The sequence below is a fragment of the Apteryx mantelli genome, chromosome 5, assembly GCF_036417845.1.
Source record: "Apteryx mantelli isolate bAptMan1 chromosome 5, bAptMan1.hap1, whole genome shotgun sequence".
NCBI lineage: Eukaryota > Metazoa > Chordata > Aves > Apterygiformes > Apterygidae > Apteryx > Apteryx mantelli.
In genome coordinates this window covers 11254902-11276256 of record NC_089982.1, presented here as the reverse complement: position 1 = coordinate 11276256, position 21355 = coordinate 11254902, and the positions used below count along the sequence as shown (strand labels likewise).

Below are 21355 nucleotides of genomic sequence, written 5' to 3'. Positions count from 1 at the left end.
GCCCCACACAGTTAATAGAAACAAGTCGAGTGGTTGGGATCTCTGTTCTATTCTGTGGGAACTTCTCAAATTTGAAGTATCTGGATGAAAGATTTCGGTTTAGATTTTCTCTAGCTTTAATTATCCATCACACTTCAGAGGATGCTGAAATGTACTATTATCTGGTTTGCCATAAATAACAAAGTCCTTGTGCTCTAACTTCACTGCAGTCTATATGGAAAACCCTTGTGGAAAAGTTGGGAGCCATTTTTGCATGTGTGGAATAGGGAAGCTGTTAGTACAAATATTATGAAGTTAGTGAATATAAACTACTTGAAAGTGGTTTGTTAAGAACTACTTTGCCATGAAGATAATGCCACTTTGCAGTCACTTGCTAGTTTGATGATAGTAAATCTATGAGTGTGTTTACTATTGAAGCTTTCCAGCATGTGTCCGTCTTCCTTGTCTTTGCACGGGGTGGTGTTCTGGTCATTGTGGACTTTTTTGGGCAGAGCAGTTGGCAGATATCAGCATTAGCTTTTGTTGCGCTGGGATTGTATGAGAAGGGACTCATGTCCCCTTGCTATTGCTTTGCCAGGGCGAAGCCCTGTTCCAAGCTCTGTGAGAAAAACTGCAGTCCAAGTTCAGATGATAAACTTTTACATAAGTTAGTGATAAGTTGGCTGTGCATGCAGAAGAAATGGAGAAAATGTTTTAAGAACAGTTGAGTCAATATATGATACTCTTTGCCCAGTGCAAAGGAAAGGCTGTGTTTCCTTTTAAGCAAGGGTAAGTTCTGCAGTGACATGTTCTGTGAGTGTAAAGCACGTAGCAGTGAAGGGAGGGTTTTCCACACCATCCTGACAGAGACTGGCTTTTTTCATCTCAGATAAGTTTAGCTCAGCTTTCTGACCTGGTAGTGAAACACACTTTGCTGAAGGCCATCTAAATTGGAAAGGTGGCTGCCACATGGCATGCCTCTACCCCTCAGCCTTCGATGGGAGTGACTTCTCCGAGTGGAAACTTGCAGTTACTGGGGCCATCCCAGAGCTGCTGGTCCTACCCAGAGAGAGCAGGTGCTTTCAGGACAGACAGATTTACTTGGGCTGTGCAGAATAGCCCAGTTCAGGGGCCTCGGTTGTCTCACTGTGCCTGCAATAGAGACACTACAAAGGTCACTTTTTAATCTCTCTTTTGTTTTTTGCTTCAGTTTCTATAGGTGTTCCTCAGCATCAGTATGCAGGCTGGTGTGGCTTGAGCTGCATTCACTTCTTTGGCCCTAGCTTATTTAAGAAATCTGGTAGTTTGGGTTTTTACAAGTGTCTTTTCCAGCAGAAACCTGTTAGTCCTTTCATTGGCACTAGAAGTTCTCCCCCAAACCATGCCTTTTCTAAAGCTTGTAACAGTAGAGGCATCATTTTCTGCTTAGATGTATTTTGTATTCCTCCTTCTGATTCTGAGATTTTCTTGTTCCAGAGAATGAGGTTTTCCTTATTAAGAAGCGGTACCCCTGCACTGCCTTCTGGGTGATCCTACAGACCGGTACCTTGAAACAGGGAGATGTGTGCATGCATGTAGAAAAAGATCCCCTTTCCGTTTATTTCAGTGGGTTCTCAGTTTGCTGGATCAGTTTTGCTAAGGCTGCAGTTTTATGGAGAGGGTTGGGGCATGTGATGGTTGTGCATCTACTGGTTACATGATGTTTTTGTTCCCTTCTCTCCTGCTTCATTTAAATTAGGATTAGATCCAACTCTGAGCTGTTTGACTCTCTTTTCCCACCTATTGTATACACCTTCCTCTTCTTGAAGGCACAATAATACTGGCCATGCCAGTTCAGGATGGAGATTGAAGAGTGGCTATAGCCTTTACTCAGTCTACAGGTCTGAGCCTCAGATGTGCTGGTTACCCTTCCTGACTTTTTCTAGGACATTTTAAATTGAACAGGTAACATATAATGTACTGAGGAAGTCCAGACACAGTTGTAAAATGTGTAATGCGCGCATTTGCCATGTCTGGCTATATTTTAGCAAATTCTGTCAAGGTTTTTGCTTGTCTCCTAAATGGACAGATTTTTAAGAGCCATACTCCATGCCTTAAATCAAAACAGAAGTTCAAAGGAAAAGTCTAGCACAATTGTACTGAAGGGTAAATGACAGAACTTGCTCAGCAAACAAGGAAACTGTCTGCTGAGGCAGAAGGTAAGAGATATCTGACTGTACGTCAGAGTATGTCAGACCTGGGTTAATTCGTGCTTGGCCACGCTAAACAGAGTCTTCATTTAGTGAAGGAACACAGGAGTGTTCTTTCCTCTCCTCTGTGGGTCCGGAGCCAGCAGAGCTGGGCTTAATCTGGAAACTGATGCTAGAGCTGTTTTTATAGTGTGGTAGAATTAGTGCAGTCTTTACGTTGGTTCAGGCATTATCTCAGCCTTTGCGAAGATCTGTCCCTTCTTTTCACTTGGGTGATATTCTGAGTCTGTTTGCGCAAGGCTCTGAGAACTTCCATGGCAGTAAGAGGGACTCAGAAGGGACATAGAAAACTTCAGCATTTCCTTGAAGGAAGCATTATGCTGCTTGAGAGACATCAGGAAGCTTTCATATAAATGAGTCTCCAGACCTGTGAGTACCATGTTTGCATTCCACTGTGGTGCCTTGCTGGCAGGAGCTTGGCCTTCTAGTAACCCAGCCTCCATTTGGAATCTGCCTTTTATAAAACACACCACAGCCTCTATATCTTTAATTGTAACCACAGCCTTGGAATCAAGGTTCTGATGCAGTGGGGCTGTTTCCTGTCCCACGACACGGTACTGCAGAGTTGATCAGTTATGAGAACTCCCTTGGAGCTGCCTGGCACTTCCCAAATCCAGGGAGATGGGATGATGGTCTAGGTGGATCTCAGTGTGCTGTGTTACAGTTGGGTATCTTGCTTTTGTCCGTGACCTGCGCCCACCCTCGTCATTTGTTCTGCGGGCTTTGGACAGTGTGCCGCTCTGCGCGTTGACAGTGACATTGACAGTAGTCTCGGCTCTAAAAAGGCATGGTGTTTGCTTCAGAGTTTAGAGTGCAAGTTACAATGGCAGGCCTTTCTGCTGCTTGTGTGCACGCTCTGCACGTGGTAAAGCAGCAGCTAACCTCTGGTATTTGAAGGTGGTTGGGATCCCCCCACTGACACTGGGAAGAGCAGGGACCTCGCAATGCCTCGGTCAGCATACCGCAGCATGGCTGGGCATTGAAATGGCAGCCATCTACTCGAAGTATGATGATGACATTTCTAGTGCTGGCTTTCTCCTTTAAAGAAATTATATGGACATTTTCTCCTCTCCACCTGTCTCACCCTTGAGTGCTGGGTTGGAAGGGGTCATGTTGCGGCTGAGCAAACTAGATGGTATTTTTAAAACTACCACAATAACCAATATGCATCTTTTCTTTGTAAAATTTACCCATGCATTTAAGGACAGGAAAGACTGTCCCTGGTAGACTTGGATTAAGCAATTCATCAGCAGTTTTAAGAGTCCTGGCCTGCAAACAATGCAGTGAGCAGTGCCTAAAATTCAGTGCTCTTTTTCCTTGGGCAGCTGGCTTGGGAGGAAGAACGTTACAAGCTTTTATTCCCGAGTCAGTGGCCTAACTTTTCTAAGAAGAGCCAAAGGCTCTCACAGAAGGCTCTTAGTATGTAGACTCAGCAGCTAGGAAAATCAAGGCTCTTATTTATATTGGAGAGTGGTCCAAAACCTACCTGTATGCACACACTTAATAGTGCCAAGTACAGCTTGCTCAGTTTGTCAGCCTTAGTAATTAATGAGATGGAAATAAGGAAAATGAGGCCAACGTGTTTTCAACCAAGACAGGTGGTTTTGGGCAATGTCCATTTTGGGTAGCAATTTGGGGCACTTCAAAAGGGGGCATGATTTTTAAAGGAACTGTGGTCAGTGCTTCCTGAAAATCAGGTGTCTTGAGTTGGATGCCAAGAAATCCAAAGGTTGTGTACTTCCACACAGCTTGGTTTAAAACTTAAAAGAAACAGCTCTCTCCAGCACAGCTCTCCCCTCCCTCCCCCCGCAACGTTCCCCAAAGCTGTGCTTTTTCAAGTTTTTCTTTTCTTTGAGTAGAATCCAAGCAGCGTTGGCCAGATTAGTTCAGATCGCAGCAGGACAGGTTCGGTGGCTTCTGTAACCTCTCACAGCTCCAAAGAAGAGAGAAAGAAAAGCAGCTTAGGGGGTTGTAGGTAAGAGTATAGTAATAGCTTATATAAAGCTCAGTGAGAATACCCCAAATGCATATTTATTGTTCACTCTAAACAATGGCTGCCCATTAATTCATTGCCAGCTTTCTTGCATTTTCCTGTCACAGAGCAGTACCTTTTAGTTGTCATCAGTGTGTGTCTCCTGGGTTTCATGGCACATATTCTGTTTCTCTCCTAATAATCCACCACTTTTGGCGATTTACTTATTCTGCTTTTTCTAAGCTCACAGAGTTTGTAGGATCTTGAGGAAGCCAGATGAAAACTTGATTTAATTTTTTCATTTCCTCTTCCTACTTTGTATCTTCTTGACTTTCACTGAGCTTCCTCTTTTAAAGCAATCCCATTCTTCAGGGCACTGTACTAACCTTTTAAACAAGCTCTGCTGAAGTAGCCTCTGAATCTTGTTAGGAATCTTGTAGTTTAAGTCAGGGCCATTGATGGGGAGGGAGCGAGTGGGAGTGGAAGCTGCACGTTTGAAACTGAGAAGTGCAAAGTTTAGACAGATGGCTAGGAAGACTTTCTGTCTGGCTAACTATAGTGTCATTACGTGGGAACCTTTTAAAGACTACAGAGGTCACTTTACATAAGATTGAACTGACCTTTTGGAGACACTTAGGTTCTAGAAACCTGATATTATCAAAAGATTCTCATATTTACGTGCTGTCTTACCTACCCTGCTCTGTTCCCTGTTCCTTGCAGTCGTTTTAGTAAAAGACTGAATATGAGTAGAAAAAGTGCAGTAACACAGATATGTAAAATGAACTTCAGTCAAGTTCCTTGTTTGAGTAAGTAACGGCTTGTGGGGCCAGGAAGGCAGAAGCATCTTTTTTGTGGGTGTTGGGTCATCTCCTAAGCAATTTAACCTTAGCAATGAATACAGGGTCTTTATGCCAGAGGTGGCAGAAAGGAAAGGTAGAAGTAAGCTGGAGCCCACGGTTGGCTGATGGACAGCTGAAGAAAGCCCCGTAGTTTCTTGTCTTGTTCCTTTCTATTTTGCCTCTCAGTTGAATAGTAGCTTGCGTTTTGACTCTTGGAGCCCGTTTTATCTTTTGCCCTTTTACTGCATGTGTCTCATTGCAGACTGTTCTCCCGGTGGCCTTCTATTAGGCTGTGAGCCCTGTACTCAACCTCATGGATGCTCTTTTACAAGTATTTGTTCCCATCCCTTAAGGCCCATCATCTGATCAGATCACACTGACCCTTTTCTTCAGCCAAATGCCACCACCATGGGATACCATGGAAGAATTAGTTTACTGCATATTACTGTTCTTTTAAAGGCCCCGATGCCTGAGAGCCTTCTAGATCCCAGTTTGTTCAGTTACCTGATAACAGACTTGTGCCAGTTTTTCCCCAGTCGTTTCCATACAGACATGAATTCTTCTGCTTCTCCTAGCCACAGTCCCTTACCCAGCATCCTTTGTCCAACTCTAGGAATCTACCTGCTACTGCTGGTCCTCTGAAAGTGTGTGCTCAGTCTCTTCAAAGACCTTCCGTTCCCTGCTCAGGAGAGCGGAGTCAAGGCTCCGAAGAGTGGAAGGGAGAGTGGAGTGGCTCTGCTGCTCTGTTCAGCAAAACTGCTCAGGTCGTCCATCTTCTGGCAAAGGTGCTCCTTTTCTCCACAGTGCTGGCCAGGGGGTCTGTCCTTCTTCTGAATTGCCCTGTCTCCAGGCGCTTCCCTTGTTTTTGCATTCTCTGTGCCTGCAATATGGCTCTTTTTCTTGTGTGGCCTCTCACTCAAACCATCAGTCAACTTCATCATTTGAGTTAGTTTTTACCTGGTGAGTGGGCCCTGGCGGTGCGGCTTCATTGCATGACTGACCCTCCTTGTGGGACCACTGCTGAGGACACTCCCACGATTTGCCTCTGTGCTGAGCAGCGTGGCACCTAATGCTTGTCCCGAGCTCAGCTTGGATGCCTTTAGCCTCTTTCTGTCTCCTGTGATCCAAACAACTATCTTGGGCCCTCTGTGATAGTCCATACTTGGACACAGCCATGACCCAGACACTGTAATTGTCATTATATCGTAAAACCAAGCTAGTTCCGCTGAGGATGTGATGTAGTTCATACGTGGCTTTTTGTATGCTCCAAACCCACACTTTATGGTCTTTGTTCAGTCTCTGTACCTTACTCCTTCAGCCCACCTGTGACTCCAAATACAAATGACCTGCACTGCCAGTGTACTTCACTGAGTGCTCATCTGGTCTCTGAAAGCTCTTGAGAGAGGAGTGTTTCACCAGATGAAGCATGGGTTAGTTGGGAGTTAGCTGTTGATAGCCTCTTGAAGAGGTGATTTTGCGCCCAGCCGTCACCATGTAAGACGTGGATGTCTCTGTGCTTGTAAAATCATGACCATAACACAAGGAGGAAAGTCCGTCCTGCTTGTGAGGGCTGCCCTTTGTTTGGAGGGAATCGCCTCTTTTATGTGGTTCCACTGTCTGATGGTGCCATTTCACTGTGGGGGGTGAGGAGTGATTTGCATCTGATTTACCTCCAACTGGAACGTTGTCTTGTTTCAAGTTGCACCCAAGTCAACAAACTAACTGCTCTTCTGCTGTTTACCTGATGGATGAGTTCCTGCTTACCGGGAAAGCAGTCACTTGAATATTAGGATGTCCTTAAAACGCCTTTCTGGTGGGTGCAGGAATATGCCCGGCCAGCTTGTCTAGAAGATTGCTTATGAGCTATCTTTTCAGTTTCAGGCCTTGTGGTCAGCTGCATTAGTGGTGACTACTTAGCTCTTACACAGTGCTAGAGGAGATAGTCATGTTCCTTGTCTCTAATGCATGAGCGAGCCGTGTACCCTGACAGGTCTTATGAATTTCCATGCCTTTTCTCTTACCCTGAATTTGCATCTTCCCAATGTATCATTGAAAATACTCTGATTCTTCTGTTGTTTCTTTGTGGCCTATGTTTTCATCTGTGTGGCAGTTAATGCTCTTTCAGATCACTTCTGGGATATTTTTAGGCACAATATGATCCTTGTATAGGAGGGACTGGGAGGGTTGTTTCCGTTGCGTTGGTGCTAACTGTCCTCTGAAACGGGGTGTTGCGTGGGCTGTGGGTCCCATGCAGTATGCGCTTGGGGATGCAGCGTGATAGCCACAGCCTGCAACGTGAGGCTCTGGTGGAGGGCCTGCACCTGCTCCTCTGCTAGCACCAGTCCTGGAAGGTAGTCAGCACCTATTACCCCTTTAAAATCAGGGAGTTAAGGGCACTCAGCACATGATGGCACAGCCTTTTGTTCTTATTTCTTGAGCTGATCTGAAACTAAGCAGGGCTTAATTTGGGGATGGCTTCATGCTACTTTTAGTACCTTCCCTTAAAATGGATCATCCCGGTGATTTGTGTGTCCTTCTGGGCCATCACATTTTTTTTGTCGTTTATTTCTGTTGATTCTCACACAAAGTGAGATGTACCCTTCTGCTGCCACCTCCGTTTTTTAAAACCAGCCACTAAAACCTGCAAGAGACTCACTGTAATTCTGGTAGTGTGTTGGCTAATGCCACGTTTAACTGTGTGCTTGGCAGTACACTGACATATTCTTCTTGGCCATTAGACCCAAAGGTGTGCCATGCTGTCTTCTGCTGGCAAAGCATGTGGCAGGCTGCATCCCCTGCCGGTCTAATGTGACTTCAGAGCTGCAGTAGGTACAGAGCCCTAAAAATCAGGTGTCTCTATGCAGCAAGTCTTTGTAAAGTTTGCAGCTGGTTAGTAGCAGGAATAAAAGCCATGCGCTCTAGGTATGTGTCAGAAGCCACATGCATAACTAAAGCTTCCTCGCCCTGAGGATATGCTGTGTTTCAGTTCCGTCCCCATATGAGACTGTTTGGCTGTGGAAATGGGCAGGGAAGGGCATACCTTTCCGTGCCTGTGTTTTTAGGTCAGCCGTGCTCCATAGTTAAAAGGCTGTCGTGTCCTGAGTGAAGCCCTTCATTCAGGCGGCTTGAAATATGTGTCCCAGTCTTCCCTGCATGCCTGCATGCGCACACAGCTGCCCAGTGCAGGAGGTGCAAATGGCTGGAGCAGCTGGCTTACGGAGAGGCTTGGCTGTGTAGACATGTTAGTCGTAACCACATGAGCCTGTCCAAGCCTGATCAGGTTTAACGCGACTCTCCCTGTTCTTTGGAAAGGAGCCTTGAAAGTAAAAATAAGGGCTGGGTGAAAACTGCTAGTACTCAGCTCTTTTTCATTGCTTTATAAATTTTTAATGTTAGTTTTTGATCTTGTTTCCTTCTAAGGTGCCAACCTGAGCTTCTTTATGGGCTAGTCTCTCCATGCTCTAAGTCTCAGCACCCCCCGTCATGTGGAAAGGATTCCTTCTAGAGAATATGCACCAGGCAGACTCTATCCTTTGATCCTTTAACTTTCAGCTCCTTTCTCCAAATGACCAACTTTTGTTCTGACTGAGCAAAAGCCATTTCACTGTCACTTTTCCTTTCTTTTCTTTTTTCTTTTTTTTTTTTTAAAAGGCATTTGAAAATGAGAAGAGTATCGTAATTAAAGTGGGATCTCTTTCTGCTTCATTATTTAGTTGTAGGTATCTGGAATGGAAAAAGATTTTCAGTCATACACGCTGTTAGGCTGAGAATCTGCCCTTGGTCCTGCACTAGGATGGCAGAACGCTGTAGACTCAGCTCTATGTCTAAAGTAATGCAGAGACCTCAGGCATAGAAGTTACCAGAGCACTTGGATAATCTAATCATACCTCCTGACTTTTTCTTATGCTAAGGCTATTATTTCAGTTTGCATTTCCCGTAACACAGGTTTTCTGGTACTACCTTACCTTTGGATTAGTACTATGGCCACTGCTACCATATTACATTGATGTGTTTAAATACACTGTACAAAAGGCTTTGTGAAAAGACCATTGTTGCAGGATGAAGCTCCCCAGAACTGCCCAAGTTCAGCCTCCATGAGAAATCTGAACTCTACAGCTATTTGTGTGTCACAGAGAAGGTCTATTCTGTACAATTCTTTCAGGAGGAACTGGTTTCTTACCAAGGATATAGTAGGAAATAATAATATTCTTCAAGGCCAATATGGTTGCAACACCTGAATTCTGTAGTTCTCACTGTATATATGTTTTTGTCTTTTGCACCTGTACATGAATGCATGAATGAATACGCACGTGGCAAACAGTATCAACGGCTTGTACTTCGGAGGTCTTGGGGTATCACATTTGGAAGTGACATGACTGCGCTGAGAGTGCCCGATACCCTGCCGCTGGCACGCTTCTCACACAGGCAGATCCCAAGATCTCTTCAGCATTTACCTTCAGTCAGACTCCTCAGCTGCTAGTGCTAGGCTTGTCCCAATTCTTTCACAGGGCTGCATTGCCCCTTCCTTGGCAGCGACCTGGGCAGCCGTTCAGCATGCGTTCATCGCACGTACCCGCTGCCTCTTCATCACTATGCAGCTGCCATCCTGCCTTCCTTGCACGGGGAAGCCCCCTCACTGACAGAAGACTCCGTTCAGGTTTGACTCGAGGCCTGTGCCACAGTGACTGCAAGAACAACGAGGCAGAATTACTGGTATAGAAACGTAGGAACTTGGCCTGTTTAATACGCACCACGTAACCTGCCCACGTGCAGGGCCTGGCTCATCCTGCTGAGAAACCCCTACGAAGCCCTCTGCCAGCTGCAGCAGGCAGGAGAGCGAGGAGCTGAAAGAAGACAGGGCTTTTGCAGGTAGCGGGGTAGCAGGGCCAAACATGTAAACACACAGAAGGAGCTAATGTGTAGCTAAAACTTGACCAGGTCGGATAACTTCAAGACTGCAGATTTCTTGCTGTTTTTATTTTTTTGGTAGACTGTTTTTTTTCTAGGTTTACATTTTTTAAAACCTCCAATTCCCTTAAATGGAATAACTTGGAAAATGACTCAAGAGCACGGTGTCTGGGGAGCTCTGCTTTCTTTTGTGCAGGCCGTGAGAGCACTGCTGTGTTGAGAACGTGAGCTTGTGCGGTGTGCGCTGCTTCAGATTTGAGCAATTTCCCTCCCAGTACTTCAACAAGACCATACTTGGCCAGGATCGAGACAGGAGATGAGGAGATACTCTTGAAGGCAGGGAGGAAATGCCACATTGTATAAAACTGTAAACTTGGTAATAAGGGAGAGGGTTTTCACCAATAAAACTGATTCAGGGCATCTCCTGTGCCTAAACCCTAAATCTGGACTCAAAATTATGAGTTGCTATTCATTAACAGCTCTTAATGAAGCAGAAAATGTAGTTTCAACCAAATTTTTTCCAGGGAAAAAGTACCTCTCTGATGATGAATACTTCTTGCTCTATTAAAAAAATGAGATGAACCCATTTTGCTCAAAATTCTGCACACAGTGAGGGTTACCTTCAGGCAAAAAGCCAACTTCAGAAGTTTCAGCTGCAGCAGATGTAGGTGTGAGGAAGCTTTGACCCACTGTCCTTGAGAACAGCAAAGGTGCAGGCCACTTTCACCTGCAGATCTGTTGGTCTTTCTGTGCATCCTGCCTATGAGATTTGATAGCACTGTGAAATACATACATCTATGCAACCAAAACACCTTTAAAAATTAATGAGGTTCACAAGAGAGGCTAGTGATTTTACGGGAGAAGAGTGGGCAGGGAGGCAGGAACGGGCCCAGAAAAAGGCTGTGTTTGCAGTGGGTGCCACAGAAGGAAACTTGCAGTTGGCCTCTGTCAGGTGTACGAGTGAAATTTATGGCTTAGTGGGACCTGGATTATCAGGAAAAGTATATCAGTCAGCTCTGGTCTTCCCATCCTCCACCAAGTTGCAGAATAATAGTGCGGTGCATGTGTGTCATGTTAAATTTATCAGGCATTAGCATTTGCAGTAAATTGTTCTCATGGGAAAGCTCTGTTATCCTAGTGAGTAGGAAATGTCTCAGAAAGCCAGCGCATTGAGAGTACGTGTCAATTGTTTCCTTCCAGGCACTTTGGGAAGGGAGCCTAAAAGTTTATCTCAGCATTTGCAACAATGTAAACAAATGCCAAGCACTTACTTCAAGTACACAGAAAAGGAAAATGTCTTGCTTGGCCTCCCTGAACAGATGGAAAGAAAAAAAAGATGACAAAAAGCAACATTAAGTCGTCTCATGCAGAACAGGGAAAAGCAGCTAAGTGATGCAGATGTTTGCCTGCCTGTATATATATATAACTTAGTTTCATATTACCAAAATCTGTACTGTGCAGATGTGATCAAAAGATTAAAGAGATTGTTCAGTTCTGTTGGCAGCATATTAAAGTATTAAGACTACAGGCTTACTATGATATGTTTCTATTATTAAGCTGACCACAGAATTAAAGCGATTCAAAGGAGGACGTTGTTTGGATACAGACACCGGAATCACCCCATCCTTTTGCATCTGGCTTTTGGATGCAATCTTGGCTGTGGGAATTCCTCGGGAAAGGCTGCCCCTGTCCTACGCCTGCTGCTTCTGCCGAGACGAGATTTCCCCTTCTCTGTCCCTGGGCAATGGTTATGCTCTCTGCCATGTTCCAGCTGATATTCCCAGTTGCTGGAATGGGTGTTCCTTGACATGCCAGAACTAAATCGTGTCTTCAGATATTGATCTGCAATATGTCACCATACAGGTCCCTGACTTTGGCAGCATGGCTCTGCCTATTCCCAGGGGCCTCTGTGGTTCACCCTTGCTTCTGAGAGCTCATGGTGTTGGCACAGGGGCTGGAATCAAGAGATGCAGGTCACTGCTGTGCTGCCTGATTTTGCTTGACTCCTGGGTTTCTTTCTTTTGTCCTGCTCCCTGAGATGGCAAGTTATTGGTGTCTGGCACTGTACCGGCCCTTCGTACAGCTGCTAGAGCCAGGGAGCAGCAGGAGATGTGCACATGGCAGTCTAGTAACTTGTTTGCTTTCAGTCGCTACACTTGTGGAGTTTCTGCAGCGACTCTTTTAATACCTTAGCCTAGATATTACTGGCTATCAAGTATCTTTAACTTCACCCTGAGAGATTTGCACTAACGCTTTATAAAGACCAACACAAAATGTATATCTGTCTTGTTTATTTAGCATGGTCTTCTGCCTTGTTCGGGATAGTACATAAACTACAACTTGCTGCAGCACTGTAGCCACCAGAATGGTGATGTGATTCATTTCAAGGCCATCACAGGCACTGCAGCAGCATTATGTATGTGAGTGAGCAGGGGAGTTTTGTTATAAGCATCTACCTTTTCATTACAATTTCCACATAAATTACTTTGGAGCCCAAATATATCACGCTTAGTTCCAGTCTAGGAGTGAAAAAAATTTTTAAGTGATCAGATTGGAGAACTTTTTTTTTTTTCCTTGACAGTCCTTGAGAGTTGAGAATGCAGTTTTTAGCGAGCCTTTTTTTAGATGCTTTTTTCTACTTGAGTAACTCAACAACAGTTTGCACTTAAAATTTCTAATCTGTCCTTTGTGTTTGCTTTTCCAGGGAGCTACTACTAGAGATCTGTATATCTAAACACTCTTAGTTATGGAGCTTGTGTAGGTTGGTGTGAGAGACAGTGTAATGTGCATAGGGCATAAGCTATTTTCATAAGTTTCTGGCCTATCGTTCCATTCTGTGCAAAGTCCTTGGGGTACTATTAGCTATTTTAAAGCTGGTATCAGGAAGGGCCATGCTGGTCAAGCAGCTTTTTAGAAAACCTCAGATGCTTTCAGTTTAAAATTTCGTGTGCAAAAAAGGTGAAGGACTTTCCAGACTTTCCAGTTTGCCTCAAGAGCTTATGCGATTTGAAATGTCAAATGTGGGGTCGCAGAAGGGAACGTACTAGACCTGACAGGCCTTCTCATAGCTAAATCTAACAAGAGAGTGGCAGGAGTTTCAAAAAGACCCAAACACACCACACTCGCACACAGGAGCGCTTGCCACGGTTGGTCGCAAAATGTCTCAGCCACCCCTGTGGAAATCTTCAACAGCAGTTAAAGGTTGCTGCATTTTTCCGTGGAAAATTCTGACTTTTTAACGTCTCCCTCATATCTATATTATATATATATGTGTGTGTGTATGTATATGCTATATGTGTTTATATCTGCATGGTGTGTTTTTGAAAGGTCACTTTGCAGTTCATGTCCCTAATACAGCTGTGTGGACTACCTGGTCACCCTTGACCATGCATCACTATCGCTGATCCATCACAGTCTGTCTTGCAACCCTCAGACAAGGTGTCTCACAAGAGATGAACATTTTCAGGAGCCAGTTTTCATTAAAAAGTTAGTTTCTTATGGAAATTGGAGATTTCATGCCTAAGTTTTCTCTCAAAGATGGGACTTAACATAATGAGGAATGGCATGCATGTGTTCAGCAGTGGAGTTAGGTGATAGCTGCAGCCTCTGGCTTTACTGTCCTGCTGGCATTTCTGAAGCAACTTCCTGTGTTTTGCAAATAGGTGGCTAATTTGGAGCCTTGTAATGCTGCTAAAAGCAAACAGCAAAGGGCAATAATTGCAGCTTGCGGATGCAAAGAGAGACTGGTGGATACTGTGTAAGGAAGAAAAATCAGCGGAGATGGGTGGATAGCAAGGGTCAGTTTTCTCTCTGTAACTTCCCGCAAGTGCACAGCTGTTTTATCAAGTGATGCCTGACTTTGGTTACTTGCTTAGCTTAATTCTTATTCCTGAGCAAAAGGCAGTGCGACTGCTGAAGCAGAGAGGTGGGCGCATCTCTGAGCGGAAAAGGGGCTGCAGAGCTCTGTGTCCAGTGCCACAGGAGCGCAGCTGCCTTCAGATGCTGCCATCCTAGTCTTGTCAGGTGCTGGCCCACCCATCTGCCAGGAGTTTCTGTGGCTTCAGGAGTGATGTGATTTCACATTGCCAAGTATGTTTCAGGAGGGTTTTTTGATGAATATCCTCTCTGAGAAATTTTTGTAGGTGTTGGAGTCAGGACTGAGGGTACCTGCCCAAAGCTGCAGCAGAGATGTGGAGGCCGGTAGCTGTGAAGGCTAATGTTTGGTGGAGTCTCTCCTCTCCTGGGGGTGATAGCCACCAAATGACTTGAGCTGGGGCAGTGCCCAGCCCAAGCTGTACCCCCTGCCTTCTCTTGAATCTGTCACCTGGGATGGTCACATGTGGTTTTAACAGCCGTGCTTTCATGCAAAGTATAAATGCTAAGAATAAATGTATGTGAGGAGACTCAGAGAGTGACTCTGTAGAAGGGTAGCTCTGTAGAAACACTGTCATTTCTGGGTGCAAGAGGAAGTAACTGACTGTACATGAAGACAAATACGCTTGTTTTTATGTGCTTTTGACGATCATTCATTCGGATAAACGTACTTCAGTCAGTAATAGGGCACGTGTGTTTATCTGAAACTCTGCGTGGCTACACTGTGAAATGAGTGGGGAAACCACTCCAAAAGCATCAAAGACATCTATCATTTTTCAAGGGTTAAACCTGAAACGGCTGTGTTTTAAAGCTTAAATAAGATAGTTGAATTATCTGGGCACAGAAAAAGAAATAACGTAAATGCTTTCTATTAGCACAAGGAAAATTTTTTTACAGGCTGGTAGAAGAGCAAAAAGCCCTGAAAATAAAGGACTTTGATCAAACTTATAAAAAGGAAATAAAAATGGGAAAATGGAGTTCAAGTCCATTAGTTTGAAAGAGAAGTCTGTATGAAAGGGAAAAAGGCAGTCTTTGTGTTTTCAATGAGCATAAGAAATTTGACACTCTTAACTTACTTAGTTCTAATTTTGGAAAGTGTCAAGTACTTAGAAGTTTACAGTATCTTATATTAGTAGTCCTTCCTCATCTGCTGTTTTATAGTAATACCCTAGTAGCACTTTAACACCTCTTGTACAATGGACTATGCAGTCAAGTCCTCTGTGCACAATTAAACTGGATGAGTTTGCACAAGGTGAGTGTTTAGTCCAGTTAATATATTTGGTAAAAGAAATGGGAAAGATTAATGAAGAATGTTTTTGAAGAGCATTGTATTCAGTGTTGCAAAATTAGTCTGATGACCTTCTGTGGTTTTTATTTTTATTTTTAAATGAGTCACAAGGACTGAATAATTATCAGCGAGTCTGCACTGGCGTGTACTCTCAGAAGTGATTGTACAAAAAATACTTTTCCAAATGGTAACTCAAGAGTTCCTAGTTCTCATATGAAGCCAAGAAACACACTGGTAATTAATGTTAGGCAATATATTAATGTTTGAATGAAATGCAGTGTGAACTGTACCATATGCGATCAAAATTAATATTCTCCATGCTTGTGTTCCTTAGGTCATCACACTATTTACATTGGGGTCCATGTGCCGAAGAGCTATAGGAGAAGGCGGCGTCATAGAAGAAGACCTGGGCACAAAGAAAAGAAAGAAAAGGAGAAAATCTCTGAGAACTACTCTGACAAATCAGATGTAGAAAATGCTGATGAGACAAGCAGCAGCATCCTTAAACCGCTCAGTAAGTGCTGGTGTTGGCTGTTACTCAATATGATGGTTTGTTGTCTGGTGATTTCCTCCTGACTTGAAGCATGAAGGAGGAAACTGGATCAATGAAAACGGTCATCATGTGTTGCAAGGCCAGAGTCTTTTTTTAATCAGTTGTTGGTGAGTGGTGGTTGTGGTTTGGAAAAGGCACAGGCCAGAGCAAATGTTACATCCCTTCTGTATCACCTGAGTTTGCTCCCGAGCTAATGCCAGTCAGGAGCAGGCCAAAAGTTGGCATTGTGTTTAAGGAGATAGCAAGAAAACTCAAAAGCTGAGTAGATATCTGGAGAGATCCACTGCAGCAGCTTCTCCTGCACGCAGGTTGCGTACCCTCTCTGGGATTCAAGTACAAACCGTGGGTTCAGCTAGAAACCGCCCCATAGGAGCAGGGTAATAAGAAGGACCAAGACCACTGCTATAGGCTGTAAGAAACATCCTCTTGGGATTTGGCTTGATCGTGTCAGTAACTTATGGTGCGTATAAGACTTTTCCCTTCAGTAATTTATCAGTTTAAGGTTTCGCAAAAGAAAAGAAGAGTAAAATGTAGCATTATTGTATCGATAAATATCTGTAGGGCTTGAATATCTGAATTTTGATAGGCAGATTATGTCTGTTGGTGATGGCCCTGTACCTACATTGGTACTGAAATTGTTAACCACGTGAGATCTTTGTTATCCAGTGTCATGACTTTGTCGCTCGTCAGTAACTTCGTAGGAGACTGTTATAAAGTCCGATTCCTTTTGCTGTCTTCTCCATTGGCCCCAAGCTTGATCTAAAATCTGGAGGGTACCTGCCTAAATACAAGGGGGAGGGAGACAGTGACAGCCTGCTAAAATGAGATTGTGCCAACAAGGTTTGAAGATAGAACAGCCCAAGGATGATGTAGCTGAAAATTTTGAGGCTTAATTCCAGGAGGCTGAACTTGCAGTAAACAATTTGCTTAAGAGTGAGAAAATGCTTCCTGAGCTAGAGAGGGGTGGAAGCAGCAGGATGATACCTGATCTTTTGTTGAAGAAACACATGAGTTTTTCATTATGCAATGCTGCTGCTGCTGCATAGTTGCTGCATGTAAAGACAGTAATATGGGATCAGATCAGTCATGCCTCTAGCCCTGTGCCTGTTATTCTCACTGGTGCAGATACTTCAGAAAATGACTAGTGGAAAGAAAGGCATGTCGCAAAGTCCATTTGCTCTTCATAGCTGTAGTTCCCTAATTGTCCCAAGGAAGTTTTATTTTTAACACTCAGAAATCAGGAGTTGGTTTTACACTGAAAGACAGTATTATGTCTTAAGAACACTAGAAATTTTATGTTTAATTCTTATATATACACCTCTGTCCTTTTTTGCGTGCCAGTGACCAGATCCATACTAAGTCCTTCTGGGTTTTTGGATGTATCAATATCCTAGGAGAACCATTTCCACAGACTAATTGTTCCTGTGGTTGAAAACCTATTTCTTCCGTTGGTTTTTGATTTGCTGCTTTTCATTTTGTTCATCACGCCTCCTGTTCTGTGTCATCTGAGACAGAGTTAATGGTATTTTTCCTCTATTCCTTTCACAATTGAGTATGTTCTTATCTCCTTTTCCTCTCCGTGTAAACAAGTGCAGTCTTTTCAGCTTCTCTCAGTCTGAGAATTTCCCCATGGTCTTTTCCACCCTGACCTCTTTGCACTGTGCATTTTTGGAATGGGGCCACCTAAATCCCACGCAATATTCCAGGTGTCCCATGCGACTGCGTTAATACTACATTTGTAACTTCTGTATTGTTCATCATCTCATATATCCAGGTATTTTACCAGGTTCTTTGACTTGCGGTTGTGTGCTGGTGGCCAGATCCTTTTACGAGCTGGCACAGTTAATTTAGAACACTGTAAAGGATAGGAGTGGTTCAGGTTACTGCCTTGAATTTCCAAACATTGAATTTCACATTGCCTCTTCTCCTCAGGTTTTTTCCCTTCTGAAACTCCTGTTTTCTTGACTGACTTGAATTATTCATCTCCTTCACATTTCTTCACTTGCTAACAGCCCTCTCCGTTCTAGTTCTGCATATGTAGTAAACAGCAGGCTTCATACAGCAGTTTCTGGCACTCTACTCTTGACGTTTTCCATCATTTATAACGGGCTCCTATTTCTATTTAGTTTTCTGTCTCGTAGGTGGCAGCCTATCAGAAACAATTGTTGGCTATTCAGACTGTGGCAATTATAGATGTCTCTTATTGAAACTTTGCTGAAGGCTTTTTGAGGGTCTAAGTGGCTTAGATGCACTGAGACTCCACCTGCTCTCTTCACTCTCAGGCATGGAAAATATTTCCAAGAGAAGACCTGTTCTCTTCAGACAAAGAAATACATCCCCCATCAACTTAGTCTGATTTTCATTACTGGCAATTACAGCAAGAAATCTCAATATAACCCCCTTCTTGTTTTTAATCTTCATCTTTTAAATGTAATTGAGTTAGGGGTACTTGGCTAAAGATCAGTTTCGGTAGAGAGCTAAGAATATTAGCGATGAAGAGCTTGGGAATTTGGAATGGCAATTCTATGAGCTGGGAGAAAGCGGAAATGAAATATCTTACAAATATTTGAGACAGCTGTCAGAAGAGAGCATGTGGCATAAGAAGCTGAAATATCTGTTAGGGCTCAGCCCTGCGGTTTAGAAGAGTGGGAAGATGGAAGAAGTTTGCTGGGGAGTCAGGGTGCGGGGTGGCAAAGGGAGAGCACGTGGCTGCATTGCGGCCAGCCAGGAAGGAGCGCTGGATTTTGCCCTTCTTCTCTGAAGAGGAAAACAACAGAAACTGAACAAGAAGTGAAATGCAGAATGGCATTAAAAACTTTTGGAGCTTGGAGACACTTGGACCTGACTGTAGAGAACGAGCGTTAGTCTAACATGCCTGAGGTGTTTCTACAGTGGCAGAGGAATGTAAAGGGACTGCAACTGCCAGAGTTGGGCCAGCTCTGCAGTGGCTTGCTGGATATGCATGGGAGGCACACGATGTCTTGATGCATTCAGAAGAGGAAAAATAAGTGCCTTGGACACCAAGGAAAGATGAAGTCCTGAGTCCACAGTGCAGTCTGACACAGTTCAACATTAACTGTGGCTGTCTTGTAAAGGGACCCAAGAATAGAAAAGCAGTGCGTGGTGCAGTTCCCAGGATTAAGGGGTGCTGGGACAGCTGTGTAAATGACCCTGGCGTAACACTGCTTTGCCTGATGGCCAGCTCTAACTGGGGCTGTCCATCCTCAACAGTACCAGCTGCTGAAAATGTATCGGATTCATACAGGTTTAAGGCTCTGTCAGAGGCTGAGGCTCAATGAATACTGTGTTGCAAATACAATGTGTAAGAGACTGTCTTCAGCAAGACTTCAGCGGAGGTAATAGGTGTGTGTACATGTAATGAGATATTAAAATGAAAGCGTTGTTCATCTCCTTATTGGTAGGATGAAGGGACTGAAATGGAAGACATATGAATCTTTTCCTTAGAGTTGGAAAACTTTGGATTCATATATGCTCTGTTTTTCTCAACTGTGTTTTAAAACAAGCAAAATAGCTTTTAAATTGAGAAAACCCGAACAACTCAAGATGTAAAATACATCCAAGTCTATAAAACCAAGAATTTATATAGCTCCTCTCTTTATTTATTTTTTTGCACTTATTAGCTTGGCCAAGTATTAGACACTGTCAGTTCAACTTTTATATGATTTGTAGTTTATTTCATCTTCAGTTACAAGGACAATCATATAAAGCTCAATTTGCAAGATGTCTGCTAATGAAGTTGTTAATGTAGTTTCTAGAAGTTCAGAAAACAATTTCTGACTGTCTCAGTTATAGAGAGCTTTGTTTTTACTGACCAAAGGGTTAAGCTAGTTTTGAGCTGATACATCACTTTTATTTCTTGATCTGTCTCTATAAGCCAAACCCTCGATATCTTAGCTGAAGATGATTCCTCAGCTTCTTTGGCAAAAATTCTGCAATCGGTTTGTGACCAACTCTGGATTTGAATCACCAGGTCAGACTGCTGTACTGCAGCAAATGAACCTGATGAAACACGTCTGTGGATACAGGCAAGCGAGTAGACAGGTCCATAAATGCAAACCTTGCCTATAAACACCTTGTTCTAGTTCAAAACCGGTCTAGCTGCACTTCTGTATTTGGGAATTGGGGCAGTCTGGAAATGACAATACTTTTTTTTTTAATCTGGGTCCGGTTCAGTCAAACAAGACAAAATCTGTGAGTTTATAAATAGCCTTCAACTCTCCCATCTGGAGAGGGTTAGGGAAATGGAATATGTACACAAATGTGTTTTAGCCTAAGTAAATTATTGCTTAGGAAAGATGCCTGCTTATAAAATCCAGACAGGGATATTGTCTGATACACCGAGGAGGAGGTATTAAGGCCATGTTCCCTCAGCAGAGCCCTTTCAGTATATTCCAGGCCTGCAGGGGCTGTCTCTGCACTAGGAGAGAAAAGTGGTGTTCACGCCCTTGTTCTCAGGCAGGACTGCTGACACTGGTGCTGGTTGAAATGTGGCTTTCTTTAAGCTCAGACTATTAAAAATTGGCTTCCCAGATGAAGTGTTCCAGCACCATATTTATAAAAGTAACTCCTTTAACTAGCAATTGGCCTGACCCTGGTTTCCAATTATGATCGGTAAGGAGGAAATGCTTTAGCAGTGGTTATTCTGCACCATTCAGGAAGCTCACATATGTGTATTTTGGGGAAAAATATATATATAACTGATTGCATGAGTGTTAGGCAGACTTTAAATAACTTCTTCTGACCTGCCTAAAACACACACCACTGTTAAAAAGTAAACAAAGATTTGTGCTCTCAGAACCCTGTGTTGTTGCTCAAATACCCAACCTGCAAAACGAGAAGGTGTATCGAGAGATGATGCCCAAAACGGGACTTTCAGAGGGGAAGTTAAGTGATTTTGTAATGCTAATGGCTGAAGTGTTGGCCAGCTGGAATTTTAGGCACATCAGGTTCATCCATCCTGGTTAACCCACTTAGTGGGCAGAAGGAAAGACCTGCAGCCGGACAGAGAGTGTTGCTGGTGGAAACCAAGAGGAAGCTTGTCGGTTGGGATGTGTAAAAGTGTCAAGCCTGATTCTGCCCTCAGGTCAGTTGGTTGCTTATCTGTATATGAAGTGCATGGTATAGTTTGCTGTTACATATAAGGGATGAGACAAGGGAGGAACAAGGAAAGCAGAAATACATTTCTTCTTCAGGACAGACTGCTGATCCGAATCCATTTCTCTTTTCCTCATTCTTTACTACAGACAGGTGGAGATTTTCCCATGAGGAAATGCATCTCTGCTGGATCTGGGAGGGGGTTTTTTCTCATTGTCTGGTTGCCCTCCAACTTAATTTGGCTCACCTCCCTGATACTTGTTTGAGGTGACTTAAACCCAGTGAAATCATGTCTGTTGGTAAGTGCTGTAGTAGCATGTAGACACTGTGTTTATGCACACAGCGATATAAGGTACTGTGCAGAGATGCCAGTGCTTGTGCAGGACTTGCTTGGATTGTCCTTTGCCTGGCCCAGCCCCATACTGCTGAGACTCACAGGATGTGTAAAAGGTACCTGCTAACATCTGATGAAGATATGAATCTCCCTATTTTGAAACTCTGAAAGAGTGTTTAGGACGGAAATGCTTGGAATATGTGATACAGACGATGTCAGAAGAAACAAAAGTAGAAAATGTCAGA

At 43.6% G+C, this 21355-nt stretch overlaps 1 protein-coding gene across 1 annotated transcript in view; it reads left to right on the top strand.

The window, feature by feature from the left end:
• SLC4A4 (solute carrier family 4 member 4) overlaps window positions 1–21355 on the top strand; it is a 198358-nt gene that overhangs the window by 29674 nt on the left and 147329 nt on the right. The window contains exon 3 of the mRNA XM_067297497.1: window positions 15443–15622. Within this exon, the coding sequence (XP_067153598.1) occupies window positions 15443–15622 (180 nt within the window). The remainder of the gene's footprint in view (window positions 1–15442; window positions 15623–21355) is intronic.